Below are 18,740 nucleotides of genomic sequence, written 5' to 3'. Positions count from 1 at the left end.
TAGAACAATTGGATTTTTCAATTTTAACCACCCAATAGATGCACACAACAGTCAGATAATCCAATGAGCTTAATTTTTGGTTCATGACACATATAAGCTAGGTAACATAGTTTGGACAGTTAAATTTTGAAGTGCCCGAGTATCATCCAGTAGACACCAGAGTATCCAAGGGCCTGTTTGGCCGGACCGATCCCACGGTGTTAGGAGGGATGGGATCACGATATCCGGGGTATGCAAGACCAGCCAAGCGGACTGGTGAACTTCTCCGGGGATATAAGTAATCCTATGGATCTTAAAACAATCCACTGACATCACCATCATTACCTTAAAATTGTTCCCATCCCTTGATTAGATGGATTGGAAGGTAAAATCCCGAGATACGCCGGGCGTGCCAAACAGATCCAGTGAACTTGTCCTGGATGTAGCAATCCCACGGATCTTAAACCAATCCACTGACACCACCATCGTTACCTTAAAATCCATCCCATCCTTTGTAGTCCCACGGGATTCGCCCGGCCAAACGGCCCCAAGTGTTTGTCTTTTTTCTTAAATGCCAAAAATACCCCTACTCAATCACTCAGTTTCCACCCAACTCGCCCTCATCCACAACAGAAATCCGAAAACCCCCTCAAAGCCCCCCTTCCCCCCCTCTCTCTGAAACTAACCCTCTGAAATTCTTGAAATTCCCCGCAAATCCCTCTCTCTCTCTCTCTCTCTCTCTCAAATGACATTTCCTTCTCTCTCCTTCCCCTCCTTTTCTCCGCCATTCTTCCCACTCTCCAAAATCCAATCCCCCTTCCTCTCCAAACCCCACCTCCTCTCGCTCTCCACCCTCCGCTTCAATCTCCACCGTCCGATCGCGCTACCCCCATCCGCCATCGGTCCCGATGGCAAATTCTACCCCACCCCCTCTGATGATGACCCTCCCGAAGCTCCCGAAGACTCCACCCATGGCGTCTCCAAGTTCCAGCAGATTCACCGCCAAGCCGCCCGTGCCCGGAAGCTCCAAGAATCCCAGTTCGAGAAGGACAAGCCCACCTTCCTCTCCGCCCTCGCTGCCGAGACCGACGCCCCCGATAACCCCAATGCCGATCCCCCTTCCGACGGCGACGATCTCTTTGGTGACATCGACCGTGCCATTGCCCTCAAGCGCAAGGAATTCGTCCGGCAGGGCCTCCTCCCACCCAACCCAAAGAAATCGACGGGAGTCCCTGGTGCTGAACCCGGCCTTGAGGGGATTGAGGAGCTCTTACCCGAGGAGGTCGTTGACCTCGATGAGATCCGCGACCTGCAGGGCCTGACAGTGATCTCAGATGATACGGATGAGGAGAGCTCACCAAAGTTCGCTGACGAGGTGAGTGTCTCGGACTTGAATTACCGTGATTCTTCATTTGATCTTGATTTCGATAGTTTCGGTAAAACCAAGGCTAGGATTGTGGAACCCAAGTTCAAGATGACACTGGCAGAACTCTTGGATGAGAGCCGCGTCGTGCCGGTTTCAGTTTACGGGAATCTGGAGGTCCTGATCACAGGTATCCAGCATGATTCTAGGGAGGTGGGGCCTGGGGATCTGTTCGTGTGCTGTGTCGGGATGCGCACTGACGGGCACTTGTATTTGAGTGAGGCTGATAAGAGGGGGGCGGTTGCCGTTGTGGCCAGCAAGGAGATCGATATTGATGAGACATTGGGGTGTAAGGCTTTGGTCATTGTGGAGGACACGAATGCAGTGCTCCCCGCGTTGGCGGCGTCCTTTTACCGGTACCCATCAAAGAGCATGTCCGTGATTGGAATCACGGGCACAAATGGGAAGACAACCACTGCGTTCTTGATAAAAGCCATGTATGAGGCGATGGCATTGCGGACCGGGATGTTGAGCACCGTTGCTTACTACATCCACGGTGATAACCAGTTGGAGGCCCCGCACACAACCCCAGACGCTGTTATGGTCCAGAAACTGATGGCCATGATGGTCCACAACGGGACTGAGGCGATCGTCATGGAGGCGTCATCGCACGCTCTGGCGCTGGGAAGGTGCGACGAGGTTGATTTTGACATCGCAGTGTTCACAAACCTAACGCGGGACCACCTAGATTTCCACAAGTCTGAGGAGGAGTACCGAGCCTCCAAGGCGAAGCTATTTTCGAGGATGGTTGATCCGGAGCGGCATCGGAAGATCGTGAACATCGACGATCCAAATGCCCCATTCTTTGCCGCACAGGGTGGACCGGATGTGCCCGTTGTCACATTCGCTATGGAGAACAAGAGCGCGGACGTGTACCCGTTGAAGTTGGAACTGTCATTGTTTGAGACACAGGTTTTGGTCAATACACCGAAAGGGATTTTGGAGATATCATCGGGGTTGCTTGGGAGGCACAATATCTACAATATCCTTGCAGCTGTGGCTGTTGGGATTGCAGTAGGGGCACCGTTGGAGGACATTGTGAGGGGAATCGAAGAGGTTGATGGAGTTCCGGGTAGATGTGAGTTGATTGACGAGGAGCAAGCATTTGGTGTGATTGTAGACTACGCCCATACACCTGATGCATTATCTAGGCTCCTTGATACAGTGAGGGAATTGGGTCCACGGAGAATCATCACGGGTGTGTTACTTTGATCTTCTTTGATTATTTTCCCGTTCCCATCAAATTCTATGCTGCTTGGATGAACAAAATTTGGATTAGAAAATGCACAGTTGGGGCTCACTTTCGGTTGATCCCGACTGTTATCTGATGGGTCACATTATGGATTGGTCATCCTGTGAATATTCTCTCGATCGGACAATCTTAAATCTTTACTGTCCAAATCGGTGGCCTGCAACTGGACATCTTAGTTAACAATCAAACATTCAATGGGAAAATTACCATCAATTGTGTAGGTGAGATTTTCCATTGGAGGGGATTTTTGTGGCACGACCCACTCGTGATAGGACCTACCAGATGGGTCAGGATCACTGAGAAGTGTGACCTACATGTGTTGTTAGTTCCGAACAGAAAAATAAAATGCTGTTTTGCTTAGCCGAACATGGTATTTTTCGTCAATAAGGTATATTGCTCCCATCTTTCCAATTAGTTGAAAGCAGTTGAGCCACTTCAGTATCTCAGAAATTGAATTCTATATTAGCCTGCATCTCCAAAAGGGTTCTTATCACAGATTGCTGACTTGTCTGAGTTTTACCCCACTCGTCTGAGTCAACTCGGGCTCAGTCGGGACCTGTACAGGTTGGTACCACCATACCACGAGTCAGCCTAAGGTTCACCCCCAACTTGGGTGAATCATGACTTGACTCAAACCCGAACAAGTTGGGATGAGTTGCTGAGTAAAAAAACCACGGTTCTTTTGCATCTCTTAGATGGAATTGTTTTTTCCCCCCTTTGGTGATAAGCAAGAAATCAGATAGACGGAAAATTCTCTTTTATATCAGTTTCTGCCATTTTGATTCATGACACCGCTACTTTCTTTATCCATAAGCAGCATTCAGCCTACCCATGGTAAAGGTAGTAATGAATGGACTTAGTGATGCTACTTCCAATATTTCTGTCTCTGACAATTGATGCTTTCATTGAAGTATTTGGTTGCGCCGGTGAAAGCGACAGAGGAAAGAGACCATTGATGACGAAAATTGCAACCGACAAAAGTGACGTAACCATGTTGACATCAGACAATCCAAAGTCAGAAGATCCATGTATGTAATCTAGACCATAATTCATAGATGTTTGCTTATACCACTCGCATATAAGAGCCCTACCCGTCTACACATAAGCCCATGCCAATACAGCACAAGCATGATATCCAACCTTTCCTTTAGGTGGGCTACACTGTTTAGATCTTTTGGCATAAACAAAAAACAGGCTGTTTTACTCCTTAGGTGGTTGACACTGTACATAGCAATGGATGTTTAGGAAGGTCTTTTTCACCATTTGTTTTGTACCACGTGGCCCACCTTAAATGTTCTGTGGCTGACATTTTAAGTCAAAAGATTTAGTCAGTGTGGCCACCTGATGCAAAGCTCCTGTTTTACGCCTCAGGTGGGTGACACTGTACATAACAATGGATGTCTGGAAATAATTTTTTCACCATTTGTTTTGTAAGATGTGCTATGGCCGACATTTTAAATCAGAAGATTTAGTCCGTGTGGCCACCTAATGTAAAGCTCCGATATTGCTATGTCTGCTATATTGTCATGAATGTGTGTAGATGTGCAGGTCTATATTCCCATTATGCTTGGCAAACTTCATTATCCATATATTTTGTAAGCACTGATATTGCTATGTATGCTATATTGTCATGAATGTGTGTAGATGGGCAGGTCTTTATTCCCATGTATGCTTGGCAAACTTCATTATCCATATACCCTGCGCGCGCGCGGATCCTGAAACAAGGAGATGATATAGAGAAGCTGTTCTCTCTCTCTCTCTCTCTCTCTCTCTCTCTCCCCCCTCCCCTGCGCGCGCGCGGATCCTGAAACAAGGAGATGATATAGAGAAGCTGTTGGACAAATCTTTTATCTAACATATAAGGTCTCACATGATGTTCAATTGATAGATATGGAGCCCTTTTGTTCGACCGATTAATGGTACAGATGGGACCCACCTTTCTGTAACCTTTTTTTTTTTTTAAATTATATATATTTAAAGATGCCTTGCAAGATTAAACGACATATTTAACCTAGCAGACAGGGATCTAGTCTGTTGAATACATTTCGAAGCATCCAAGATTCTGTACCCAGCGAAACCCACCGGATAAGAGATTCTGAAGGGCCTTCAATAAACGTGAGAGGAAGCTCTGTTTCCAATCCAATAATGCGCAAAACCTCCCTTCCCACAGCTGCTACGGCATACTGTGTATGACACGAACTAATTGGCCCCAAGAAAGCATGAATCACACCCCCAGCTGAATTCCTCAACGCACCGCGGATGCTTCTGTTGCCATTGTGCCCAACTAGACCTGATGCATTGAATTCCAGGCATTTGGAGGGAGGATGGGACCAAATCCATAGAACCTAAGCCATTGATCTGGTGGGACCCCAATCATGGCTGGTCTAATCCCTAACCTCACAATGTGGTTGATCCTTGCCATCTGGTCAAGATGAATAGTTAACAAGTAGTGGTCCTCATTCAATTGGGGGATATTGGATGTCAAGGATAATCAGATGGGAGAGATTTTGGGGGCACCTCCCATCTACAATTCGGCCTACCATATGAACAATTTAGATCACTAGAAGTTGGGTTCCAGATGTACTGTTTGTTGGTGCAAGCAAAAGCCTGGGTGAGCTTGTAGCCACATATATTGCCTCGGAACTTCCAGAGCAGGATACTCAATCTGACTTTTCGTGCACATGTTTACGTTTCATCAGTGGACATCTTGGACGACATGCTGGCAGGTGTGGGATTGACCATGCAGGACTACTTGCGACATGGTGAAAACGATTACTACCCACCTCTTCCGAATGGTCATAGGCTTTTCCTACATGATATCAGGCGAGTAGCTGTACGGGCTGCAGTGGCCATGGGCGAGGAAGGTGATATAGTTGTAAGTCTTTTACTAGTTGTTAAAAATCTACCTTATCATATATGGATTTCTCATTATAGAATTGCTAGTTGTCAAAGACATGTTTTTGAACCAAAACTTTATTTTCTAAGCGCATGTTTGCATGCGGGGGAGCATCGATCAACCAAATTGGATAGATCACTCTATCTATTTCGCCTTGAGCAGGAGATGAAAGGAAATGGCTTTCAAAAGAATACTCTTTTAATGTGTATCCCGTCTGCCCACAATGTTTTGGAGAAACCAAATGTCTAAAATTTTCATATTTAAATTCTTTTGGGCAACTCTTCAAAAAAAATAAAAAATCCTTTGGGGTAAAAAAAAAAAAAGAAGGAAAACTCAGGATTCTCCATCATTCCAAAAGGTCCTAAATGTCAAAGTAGCATCATACCCTAGCCTGACACAAGTGGTTTGTTTTCTTTATTATTAGGGAGGGCTAAGACCTATGTAAAAGAGTGGGCTTCTAATTTGAATATCTCCGCTGATTGTTTCTCTTTGTTGCTTTGGGGCTCTTGTTGTATCACCAGTGCTTGTGGCACTTATATGATAAATAAATTTTTTATCATCTTTCAAAAAACCCTAGCCTAAGATTTGCAAGAAGGGAATCTATGTTCATGGTTAGGAGACAAAAAGTTTTCGAAGCGACCAAGGACACAAGGGGGCAATTGGTAGGGTTTTTTATTTTTATTTTTATTTTATTTTTTAATTAATCACATTTCATAAAATGATTAGATTACCATAGATTGCATGGTGTACTCATGATCATGTCACAACAAAGTCAATCTCTCCAAATCAATTCAAGTATGTATTTTATCAAACGGCGACTAAAATTCTATCAAAGGCCACCTTTCAAAAAAAAAAAATAAATAAATAAATTTAAAGGTACCAATAAGAGCTGATAAATACATAAAGGTGCTAATAGCTAGTGATCCTCTCATCACCTCTTTAGCGAGTCTATAGGCCACCTTGTTGACAATTCCTGGGACAATGGAGAAGTTGGCTTCCAATATAGCTGCAATATATTTGATCTGTAGAATACAGAAAGCTAGCTTCTGAGGCCCCAACTTATCAGATGAAACGATAGTTAGCAAAAAACCAAAAGGAAAAAAGGGGTACGGGAACTGTTCATATTTAATTAGGGGCGATTTGGGAAGCTGGAAATGGTAGGAAATGAAATTGGTTCCAATGGATATGATGTTTTTAGCTGTTTATATTGTAAAAGGTAGCTGTGGAAATTGACTATCATTATTATGCTTTTGCTCAGAAGATTAGTGAATTGATTACTTCCCAAAAAAGCTAATCCATAGGCATTTTCATAATAATGAGAGACACCCCTTGTCGTTCATTAATGACTTTTCAACATTTCCATGGAAACCATGCAAAACAAACAAAATATATTGATCATTGACACCTTCAACATTTCCTCTGTTTTCCACATTGTTAGATTTTCAGGGGGTTTTCCACATCCGTATTTTGTATTCTTCCTATCCAAAGGCTATGGAAAATGTTCGCGTTTAACTTTATAGTAGAAGCAATGGATCTATGCCTTGACATAATTGCATCATTCTTCCATGTTCATTGTGACTCTAACAGTGAAGTGAATCGGCTAGGTAAGGTCTAAGGAGCATGTATTTGGGGATCAGCTTCTAATTATTGCTGGGATAAATTGCCCCAGTGTAGGGGTTCGTCAGCTTTTTATTGTTTTGATTTTAGGCATCTATCTGCTTGTGGTTATAGCTGACAATTTCCCTTCTTGTATTTCCCTTTTTCTTTGGTTATAATAAAATTCTGATCCATTCATAAAAAGATAGCATTTAATTTGATCATAAAAAAAGACGGTAAGGAATTTGGTCAAAGAAATGGAAACGCCAACAAATCGGAGAATGGATAGTTCAGATTTAATACAGTTCTGATTGAAAAAATAGTATTTTTGTCTCTCTAAATCCTTTCTTTTCAAATTACCCATATAAAAATTGACAGTCTCCACTAAAATTTATCACCTTCTAATCAATTCCATCAATGGATAGTGATTACCAATCACTGTTTTTTTAAATAAGTTCCTTTTTCTTGTTTCTTTTTGAATAAAACATGTTTTGTGAGAAAAGTGTGTTTAATTTGGTTAACTAGTATGTTTGCCAATCTTTTGAAATACATGGAGGTTTTTTTTTTTTTTTTTTCCCCTTTCAAAATGTGGAGTTTTGCTATCTATGGATGAAACCAACTGAATGTCAATCCGGCATCTCCTTCAACGATCAACTTTCTAGCAGAGGACAAGGAGAAATGCATAGACTTCCTAATGTAAGGATGTCCACAATGATTGGCCCCACCTAACTACAAGGTCCTAAGAAAGCCTTGGAGGCTAGATATGTTGGCTGTTATTTGGGCTTTGTGGTTGGAAAGGAATAATTGCTCCTTATGGGACAAGCATGAGTTTGTAGAGGATGTATTTTTTAGAGCAAAGCTAGAAGTTTTTTCTTGGGTCAATTGTGGCGAGGCCTCTGTCCTTTTGTTAGGTCTGTGAGGGCAGGGTTTTGTTGTAGCTTGCCTTTTGGCGTTTTCTTTTTAATAAAATATTCTTAACATTTCATTAAAAAAAAAAAAGGAAAGCAAAAAAAGAAAAAGAAAAAGAAAAAGCAAAAAAAGAAAAGAGCTAAGCTTTAAAAAGCTAGAGATTGTTGGTAGCCACATGGGTCTCAAGCAATGTTTTTCGTATCGGTGTCGACGGGATGTATTGCACCCTTGAGATACGGAAACATATTGGGTATCACATGGGAAATATTGGATGTATCGCGTAATGTTCTGTTGTTTTCGCGAAACATTGGGAAATTGATCAAAATTTTCAATGAAACTTCATGGGATGTTAAAAAAGACATCTATACACACTCAGAAATCAAAATCTCACAAAAAACAAGTGCACATGATAGGTTTCCTTTGTATAAGTTTTTAAACTATGTGCTGTCTGACAAAAGTGATGCAACTATCTTCAAAATCTTACCTCTTTGATAATTTTGGATGTTAATTATGACTTCTAAGTGGTACCTGATATCATTGGCATTTGCAAGTGTGAAACACCCAGTTGGCTTCACACAGCAATTTCTAGTTTTCTACTAACTCAATCACTATCACATATGTTGTAGGTTGTGGCTGGTAAAGGTCATGAAACTTATCAACTAGAAGGCAGCAAGAAGGAGTTCTTCGATGATAGGGAAGAGTGCCGAGAAGCGTTGCAATATGTTGATGAGCTTCATCAAGCTGGGATAGACACAAGCGAATTTCCATGGCGGTAAGTCGATCATCAGTCTTGAGTATTAATTGTGCTTACTAGGCCAAATTTTATTACAAAAACCACTTTTTTCCTTCGCAACATCACTTCATAGATTGGGATTTTAATTACCTGGTGAGTGCTATATCATATTTATGGTGTGATCACCTTTTATAAGGTGTTAGCCCATAGCGTTAGGATTTCATGGCCTACTCTTGCCACATGTGCCAATGTGGCTTGGGTGTGAGATCCAGGCTGTTCATCAGATGGGTCCACCAGTTATGCATGATGCCCAGAAAACAAGCCAGTCTAGTGATCAGGTTGGCCACACATGTACATTGAATGGGGACAACTGATCGATCTTTTCTAACAATCCACCTTTTTGTATACGCATGGCCAATTCGGATGATTGGAGAGACCTGATTTTTTGTTGTAGAACATACCCAAGGGGCCAACCTAAAGAATGGACTGAATCTTGTAAACATGTGACGGTGTAGGAAAGAAATCCCACTACCAAAGTAGCCTAATCATTTCTCATTTATGAGTTCTTTTGGGCTTTTAATTTCTCAGAATTTTATTTGGTTCTAGAAAATTGGATATTCTTGTCACAAGGGGTCCCATGTGGATATATCAACATCATTAAGATGGTACCATTATAAGAATGAGAACGGCTTGTTGTGAAATTGATGTGTTCTCAGGTAACATAAAATCTTGGATGATAAGTTGGATTGGGATAATTGGAATATGGTAGAGCCATATCTCCATGTGACACATGGCGGGCCAATAAATCAATCTGAGATGTCCATTTAGTCTCTTAAAAAATAATCTAATGAGACTCATTGATTGTAATGAACCTATGTAATAGACTTTTTTTTTTGAAAGATGATAAATTTATTCACAAAAGGCTGAACCCAAAAATACAAAAACAAAAACAAAAACAAGAAAAAAAGAAAAAGAAAAGAAAATTACAACTGAAGCCAATTGATCGGAAATTGGGGGTTTTAATGGGTTGGAATGTGGCTGATTTTGGGGTTTTAATGGGCTGGAATGGGCTGATTTTAGGGATTTCAATGGGCTGGAACCAGGCTGATTTTGAGGGTTTTTAATAGATTGGAATATGGCTGGTTTTTAGAAGTTTTAATGGGCTGGAATGTGGCTGATTTTTGGAAGTTTTAATGGGCTGGAATGGGGTTGATTTTGGGTTTTAAAGGACCTGATTATGGAGGAAAATGGTTGAAAAAATTTCGACAGTGTCCCCCCTGGTCAAATGGACTTTTTGGGTTTTGTAAAAGAAAAGAAAAAAGTTGAATGGGGGGTAGGAGGGATGGGTGCAATGAAGAAAATAAAGAAAAAGAGGCAGAATTTTATGATTAAAGAACTTGAAAACAATAATATCAAGATTATTGTTGATCTAGGACTTCAACTCAACCGTTGGGACCCGCTTTGATACCTAACTGGCATAGCTGGCCGATGGGGAGTATCCGCCCAAGCATAGGTACTTCTAAGCTAAGCTCACACAAGTAGAAGAAAACAATCTAGAAATTTTTTATTCAATTCAAAATGCCTTGGTACTATTCATCCTACGCCCTTATATAAGCTTTTGAAATGTACATACAAGTAAAACTTATAATGTCATTGACAACCAATGACTTATTACAAATGTGGAAAAGAAATTTAAAAAAAAGAAAGAAAGATAAGAATTGATTGATTTTGCTAGCTAACTGCCTAAATAAGTTAGCTCCTAAATAGTAGGCTTGTGCCTCCTTATTGATGGGCCGGCTGTTGGGCTTGTGCTTAATGGGTCTGTGCTTGGCCCATAGATCATGGGCCCAAATCAACTTGAATCACCTGCATAGGCTTGGTGTTTCCGTCATTTCTTTCTTGATGTTTGGTCCCCTTCAACCCTTGAGCGATATAAATATTCTTGCATAGGCACTTGGAAAACTTGCACCAAAATCTTATTGAAAGCTACTTATGTAGCATTATTCCACCAATTGCTGCATGGTTCTATATTCATTTAGGACCGTTTGTTAAGAGAGAAAACCATGGATGACCACATGGAAAAGAAAAATGAATTCCTTTGATGTGACAGTTTTCTCTATCTGAGAAAAAAAAAGGTGGAGGAAATCAGTTTCCTTTTCCAAAGTATTATTCCTCAAAAAGTGGCGAAAACCTATCCTCCACAAAAATCTCTTTAATCTCTTTCCCTCAATTGGTGGGAAACGAGTTGACCATCTGATCTGACATTTTAACTGGCAAGAAATTATCGTTATTTATTGCACTTCTCCTTGGTTTAGGCAGATTTACCCATTTCGAAATGGCAAAACAACCATGAGAAAGGAGAAAGGAAATACATTTCTATGGAAATTTACATTGCTAAACAAGCATCGGACATGGAAAGTAATTTCCTTCCTTTTCCCTTATATTTCGAAATGGCAAAACAACAATGAGAATGGAGAAAGGAAATACATTTCTATGGAAATTTACATTGCTAAACAAACATTGGACATGGAAAGTAATTTCCTTCCTTTTCCCTTAAATTTCGAAATGGCAAAACAACAATGAGAATGGAGAAAGGAAATGCATTTCTATGGAAATTTACATTGCTAAACAAACATCGGACATGGAAAGTAATTTCCTTCCTTTTCCGTTACATTTCCCTGATTTGAGGATTCCATGGGGTTTTCCATTTCCTTGTTTTGGTTTCATTACAAATCGGTCCTTAGCAAACAGAGTGCAAAAAAGAAAGCCAGTCTTCCGCTCTTCTCCCTACGATGCAGAGCTAAGAAGGAAGAAAATGTCTTGAGTGTGCGAAAAACCAAAAAAATGTCTTGAGTGGGGATGTCCCATCCAGTTTTTCTTTTGGGCCTGGAAAATCAGCCCTGTGCTGTGGGGGCGCCGAGCCTGTCGATTTTTGGGATGGAAGTTCAAGCCGTGAAGGCCAACATGCTAGCTAGCTCAATCCGTGATAAATGCGCTATTTTAAGGCATGTTTGGAAATTTGCATTTTAATGCATTTTCTCTCTCAATAAACACTGACACAACCAACAGGTAGAACTAAATATGAGATTGTGGCCCACTCAAGTATCCAATGCGCCTGAAATTTCATCCATGTGTTTTTTCTGTGGCAGCAAGTCAGATGAATGGTTCGGATTTTTGAAAAACTTATCATATTTTCACATTTGTGTGGGTGGCAGTGAACCATGTTCAAACCTATGTTATTCACCCCCTCCCTTCTCTTATTCCACTCTACTTTCTGCAGGTTACCGGAGAGTCACTGATCTGGAAAAAGCCTAAACTCTTATCCTACAGCCAATGGGGGGATGACGGACCCTTTATCAGGCCTGCATTTTGGGCACTCATATCCCATCCATAAAAAAGAATCTATGTCAGAAACCAACCACGTCGCTATGTGATAGGAAGCAATGGCTTATACTATTGACGGCGGGCCCTTTGGTATATGGTAGGGAACTCGGCCAATGTATTTTATTTTATTTATTTTAACACACACACCTACACCACATGGGCACTCGATCCCAGGATCTCTGTGTTGAAACAGTCTTTCTATCACTGAGCCATGGAGCCGGACCCAACTCAGCCAATGTAGTTAGGCTGCGGCTTTCAGCATGTGCTTAGGGCCTGTTTGGTAGATGCTTAAAATCTATTTAATCTCATTTTAGTTAATCGTAAAATCGTAATTATGTATTAGAGATCACATTTCTTTTTCTTTTGTTGGTGAGGATTAGAAAGAATCTCGATGACCAACAATCATGATCTCTAATACATAATTACGTTTGAACTAAAAATGAGATGAACTCATTTTTTTTTAGGCGTCTGCCAAACAGGTCATCTCATCTTTAGTAAATTGTAATTATGCAAGTACTAAGTGTGCCAAACAGGTCATCTTATTTTTAGTAAATTGTAATTATGCAAGTACTAAAGCTTACACTGTTACCATGTAGATATGGGGTCCATGTGATGTATTTGCAACATCTAACCTGTCTATCAAATGTGTCATGTTAGAAAAATCCCATAGCACCCAAAATGCAGCCCGCATCCAAAACTAAGGTGGGCCACAGCAAAGGGAACTACCCGGGAGGGAATGCCTACTCTTGAATTTCAGAGGGGTCCACTGGAGTTGCAAAACAGCCTGAATCTTGGCTGAATCCTTCACTTGGACTCGATAAAGGGTCTGAACAAACTTGATTATATATAATCAACATGGTTGCCCCCTTGCACTAATCAATGGTGGCTGTTCCTCTGTGGTGTAGCCTATCTGAGTTTTGGGACGGGCTGATTTTTGGGATCTGAAGGCTTTCTGAATTGATGCATCTTATGGACAGATTAGATTCTGTGAACACATCACTGGCCCCCCCATCTGCCTGGTATGGTACTGATCATCAAGGATTAAAAAATAATCTTGATAACCAATGATGCTGATCTCTAATGCATAATTACATTTACCAAAAATGAGATAGGACTCATTTTCAGGCGTCCACTATCCGGGCCCTTGGATTTTTAGAAGTGTATGTTTTAGGTTAGAGCAGCTAACGATGTGATATTTTTGTTTTTGCAGTATGACGTCGGTTTTGCTCCAAAAGAAAGCCATGGCTTCATGTTATGAGAGTGAGTGAGAGTGACATGGAAGAATATGCTTCAAAGCCGGAATTATCTTTTGAAGAAAAGAGAGAAAATCCGTAAGCATGCGGCCGCGCTGTAATTGTTTGTCTTATAAAATGCCTTTTTCAAATGCTAGATCGTAGCCATTTCAATGATCAGGTAATGCGCAGGATTCCACACATGCAGGCCCAGCCCCGCCATGGAGGGTGGGACCAGCGTCCTCGACAACAGGCATTGTAGCCCGAGCTCTGTGGGGCCCAGAACTATGCTGTGTGTTTGATATCCACCGGGTGTGGCCCTCAGGTGTTAGGCCCTGGAGCAAAAAATGAGCCTGATCCTCTCTACAGGGAACAATGGAGATGGGGAACGTGCCATGGGAACTTTTTAGATGCTGTGTGGGGCCCACCTAGAAGTGTACATGTCATCCAACCCGTTCATCAGGTGCACCTCATCAGGAGGATCGAAAAATCAGCCCAACCCAGAACTCCGGTGTGCTGCACTGCGTGAATTTAGAGGTTTCAGGTGTAATTTTACATTATTCCCATAGTGGCCTACCTGACACGGCTGATTTTTGGGGCTGTATGTTGAAGATGAGGGCCAACACATGATGGGTGGAGTGGATATTACACTGAACGAAGTGGGGCCCATGGAGCTCGTTAAAAAAAAAAAAAAAAAAACCGTCTGGGAATGTACCTGTCCTTTGATCTCGCAAAATGGATGGACGGCGTGGATAAAACCAATACATCACGGTGGGCCCTAGGAAGGTTTCAACAGTGGGGGCATTATCACCATCGCTTCCTGTGGGGATCTGCCTTATTTTTTGGGCTCATACCTCAAAAAATGCTGGCAAAGTCGATGGACGGTGTGGATGAAATCTATTCATCACGGTGGGCCCCATAGAGCCCCTGCCTGGATTGAGTCCTTCCAGACGGGGCCATGACTAGGGCTGAAAGTAGGGCGGGTTCAACCCGACGGACCGGACATTGGGTTGGGCTCGGGTAGGATGTATCAAGTCCGATCTCGGGCTTGGGCTATACAAACCCCAACCTGGTAAAACTTGGGTCGGGCTTGGGTAGAGGTGTTGGGTTGCCCGTCCCAACCCGAACCCGATCAATATATAAGTTACTAATTAATTATAATTGAGTGTGGATCGTTTGTGTTGAAGGCATAGGAAATTCCAGTGTTGTTGGGTCTCATTGGTCCACATCATTTCCGATGACTCAAGCTAATAAGATGTGCCAGATTTTTTTCTCCCAAATAGATTGCGTGCTACCCAAAATGACTTTTAAAGAAATAGTTGTCCTACATTTTAGCTTGTTTGTTTAGAAAAAAAAAATGAAGCTCTTTACTATAAATAACTACATATATATAATTAATAAAACTATAGATACAAAAAATAAGACCTGTATTGAAATACAATAGACTAATGTAATAATGAAAATATTATCATGTATTCAACTGACCAACCCGACCGTGCCCGCTTGGGTTGGGCTTGGGTTAAGAATTTCCAACCCGAGGCTGGGTTGGGTTGGGTTAGGGTTGAGGTTAGGAAACCTTGGGTTGGGCTAGGGTTGAGCACCAACCCGACCCAACCTGCCCGACTTTCAGCCTTAGCCATGACAGTCCGACATTTTGGAGGCATTCCTCGACCATGTGTGGCCCCGTGTGATGAACTGTCCAACGATGCCTCCTCATGTACGAGCCCCGTGCATCACCAGCTGTGTTTTCTGAGGTGTAAGAGTCTTTGAAGCTCCCATGGTATATGGTCAACTTTACTGATGAGAGATCATCACCTTTAATGCTAAGTAGAGTTGACCAAAACCGTTGTTTTTGTAATGCTTTGCATGGATCTGGAAACCAACGGTGAGTGATATGTGAACCATCTATGATGAGGACTTCCCAGATGAAGGGTCAGGATTATCTCTTCGTGGGCCAAAATGTTAAGCTTCTGGGCAGAACATTTCTTGCTACAAGGGGTGGGAATCATGGTTTAAAGACTCGGGATTCAACCCGACTCGTTTGGCCTTGAGTTGAGTGATACTTCCCGAGTCAACTCGGATCATTAGAGTCTTAAAACCATGGTGGGCCTTCCCAGGCTTCGATCTATCATCTTGTCCCGTGTTCCTGGCCCATTGCTACCTCTGCTAGATATGGTTCAAACTTAAAAAGACATCAACGGCTCAGATCAACTGGCTCAGCCCTGACTCAGGCTTGAATTGGCCAGACTCGTCCAAGTCGGTGTGACTCAGGGAATCAAACTAGGTCGGATCCTCCTCAGTCTGAGTTGACTCGGACTCGAACAAGCTGCATCGGACTAGTCTCAAAACCATGCTAGCAAGCCATGTGATGGATCGCATACTTCATATTCAGTTCATTTCACTTAAATAAAAAAAAGTGTTATCGCTTGAATTTGGTTGATCCTGTAATATCTTATGTAAGCTGTTGGATACTTATACTTTAATGAAAAAATGAATGACACGGGAGGCACTGGTTACGGCTGGAATTTTCAATGCCTATGTCATGTGGATGAACTCAAAGCAGATGTGGCTAGAATTGAGATTTTTATGCTTACGTTTTTTCTTTTTTTTTTTAGATTTTCCAGATAGTTTACATATTAAAGTAGATTTATAAAATGCGTTGGAAGGGTCTATATTAAAGTTTGAAATCTACTTTCAAATATATATTCAATTATATCTGGATCGGTGTGATCTTCGAATAGAATATCACTTGGCAGGATAATCATGCTCGTACGCAATGGAATATTTTCTACCGATTTTTTCACACCGAGCTCCGAGGTCGGCATCCGCAGTCAACGTCTGTCAATAAGCCTGGTCGCCGATCTTGCTTCACTGATTTAATCTGGCTGCTGTGTTTCCTCGCTCACCTGATCTTCCATAACACTTGGGTGGTTCAAAAAATCTGCTAGGTCTGTACTTCGTGGTTCAAAGAATCTGCCAGGTCTGCTTTCATGTTTCTTTGCCACGTGTCTTGTACGTTACCTCATTTCAACTTTTCTCACGACAAAAACCATCAAAACAGTGGGACCCTCTGTGGACAGGACATGAACCTACAGCCGCTCAAAATACACCATCCAGACAGTGAGATCCACCGTGGACAGGACATGAACCTAATGATCAATGTACTTTCAGCCGTTGAATTAGTACCGTTTGACTATTTTCATTCGTACCGTTCATTAGATGTCCATCAATCTAACAATTAAGACATATCCGTCCACTATAATGTTGGATCATCATCCACCTAATACGGGCCCAGGCTTTTATGGGTTCGATCGACTTGCGCATGTGTCAGGCACGTGAAACTGATCAACTCCATGCACGGTACCATACCATATTTTCTGAGGAGTTATAAGATACTCTGGCTGCATATGACTCTTGGTACGCATGCACTTGAAATTGTACGCGTGGCATATATTATCTCAAATTAAACCGATAAAATTATGAAATCCACTCTCACTTAGTCACAGTCCCAAAATCATTGTGATGGAACAATCCTAACCTGTGATTGGTAGACGTTTTTGTGGAAACACCACCATTGGATATTTTTCATTTTAGCCGTCCAATAAATTTCCATCAGTCTGATAGTCAGATACTCCGAAAAACAACCAAACCGAGACGAATCATTTAATCAGTTTAATTTACTGTTTCGTTGCATAAGCAATTTGTAAGCGCCGCATATCATCCCTCACGTTCTGCCAGAGTATCAAAGCTTTTTTTTTCCTTCACCCCTTTGATATTCGTAACACCGTACGGCTTCCCATGAAAATCATCCGGATAACTTTTTGCTATAGACTTGACCTATGGCTCACTTTTTTTTATTCTATCCAAACAAAATATATCTTATCAAATTAAATCTTTACCCGTACTTATAAACTAATAAAAATAAAAATATCTTTATCTTTTTCAGCTGCTTTATTCTAAAAATCAAGAGCATTTTTATTCAAAATTTATTATTCATACCCTAAAAACTACTTTCATAACAAAAGTCTTTGGGCATCCGAAAAAAAAAACTATACAAGGGAAGAGTCTACGGTGCTAATTTTTTCAAATAATATGAAAGGCCATTTCACTCATCAACCGGGCCACACAGTTTAAATCAACATACAGGTGTGGTCCATTGAGTGATCCAATCAGCCTGATTTACAGGGTGGGTGATGTTGACAGTGGGACCTATCATTTTCACGGTCCTGATTTTCCTACAAGTGGGGTGCAGTGCAATTGAGGTATTGAGAGGTAGGAAATCTTCCCCTGCACGTAGTTGCATCTGAATTCTTTATCTTTCCAACTGTTCATTTGGTGGCTCACGTGCCACGTCTGCCTCGTTTCTTTGCCTCACGTTCTAACTTGAGCTGGCACATTGGGTGTATGGAGAATCCCACAGTTTTTTGCTTACACAAGCTTGTGTGACGTCAGATGTAGAGAGTAGGCCCCACAGAACTCAAAGTGCTCAACTAATGATCTGGATATGTCTATTTGGAATGCATGATCTTCACCGGCCATTCTGCTCAAATTACTTTGATAGCATGATCCTAACCATCGTGACCCACAAAATGGACGATCAAGATCAGTTATAACAAACGAAATCAAATGATCAATCTAGGCTGTCCATCTAGCGGGCACAACACTAGATTTTCTGACTTCGATCCGTGTGTTCGTATAGCTTTTAAAACAGACGGTTATAATAAAAAGGTCAATGGCCTAGATTAACGTGTATTTCTCATGTGTATTATTGCATTGGAACATTTCTAACACGGACGCGGATTAGCTGCTGATCTCGACAGTTGCAGTGTCGATGCTGAAGCGACGTCACCACGTTCTGTGAGCCCATCATGATGGAAACGGATTGGCTACTCCCCCTGCCACCAGCCAATGGCTGATTGTCGGTGGTTCTCTGTCGGCTCTACCATATGATGTATGTGTTTCATCCATGCTCCATCTATTTTTATAGATCATTCTGTGGTATTAAACTAAAATGAGGTGTATCACAACCTCAAGTGAAACGGTGTTGAATGAATATTGACCCCTAAAAACTTGTTAGGGCCATAAAAGTTTTGGATCATATTGATCTTTGTCTTTTTCCCTTAATGTATGACCTAATAAGCAGATTGGATGTCAAATAAACAGTACAGTGGGCCGTAGGAGGATTTTAAAGGTGGATATCCAATCACTATTGTTTTCCCGTGGTGTGGTCCACCTGAGATTTATATCCATCTCATTTTTGGATAAATCCCTAAAATAATATTAAAAAATGGAAGAACAGACGGTATGAACACATACATCATGGTGGGGTCCACATA

General features: G+C 41.7%; 1 protein-coding gene across 3 annotated transcripts; it reads left to right on the top strand.

Annotated features, from left to right (window-relative positions):
- Positions 1-626: 626 nt before the first annotated feature.
- Positions 627-13,584, top strand: LOC131230795 (UDP-N-acetylmuramoyl-L-alanyl-D-glutamate--2,6-diaminopimelate ligase MurE homolog, chloroplastic-like). Of its 3 annotated transcripts, XM_058226782.1 has the most exons (6): positions 637-2,600; positions 3,566-3,682; positions 5,354-5,529; positions 8,682-8,827; positions 12,069-12,269; positions 13,383-13,584. In XM_058226782.1, the coding sequence occupies exons 1-5, from the start codon at positions 725-727 to the stop codon at positions 12,085-12,087; spliced, it is 2,334 nt and encodes a 777-aa protein (XP_058082765.1). In that variant the 5' UTR covers positions 637-724; the 3' UTR covers positions 12,088-12,269; positions 13,383-13,584. The 3 variants fall into 3 exon arrangements, with proteins under 3 accessions (XP_058082767.1, XP_058082766.1, XP_058082765.1); XM_058226783.1 differs by lacking the exons at positions 12,069-12,269; positions 13,383-13,584 and having other exon boundaries at positions 631-2,600; positions 5,354-5,518; positions 8,682-8,825; XM_058226784.1 differs by lacking the exons at positions 5,354-5,529; positions 12,069-12,269; positions 13,383-13,584 and having other exon boundaries at positions 627-2,600; positions 8,682-8,825.
- Positions 13,585-18,740: the final 5,156 nt, after the last annotated feature.

The sequence above is a fragment of the Magnolia sinica genome, chromosome 17 (assembly GCF_029962835.1).
Source record: "Magnolia sinica isolate HGM2019 chromosome 17, MsV1, whole genome shotgun sequence".
Taxonomy (NCBI): Eukaryota; Viridiplantae; Streptophyta; class Magnoliopsida; order Magnoliales; family Magnoliaceae; genus Magnolia; species Magnolia sinica.
The sequence above is the reverse complement of the archived record's forward strand: the minus strand, read 5'-3'. Positions and strand labels throughout refer to the sequence as shown.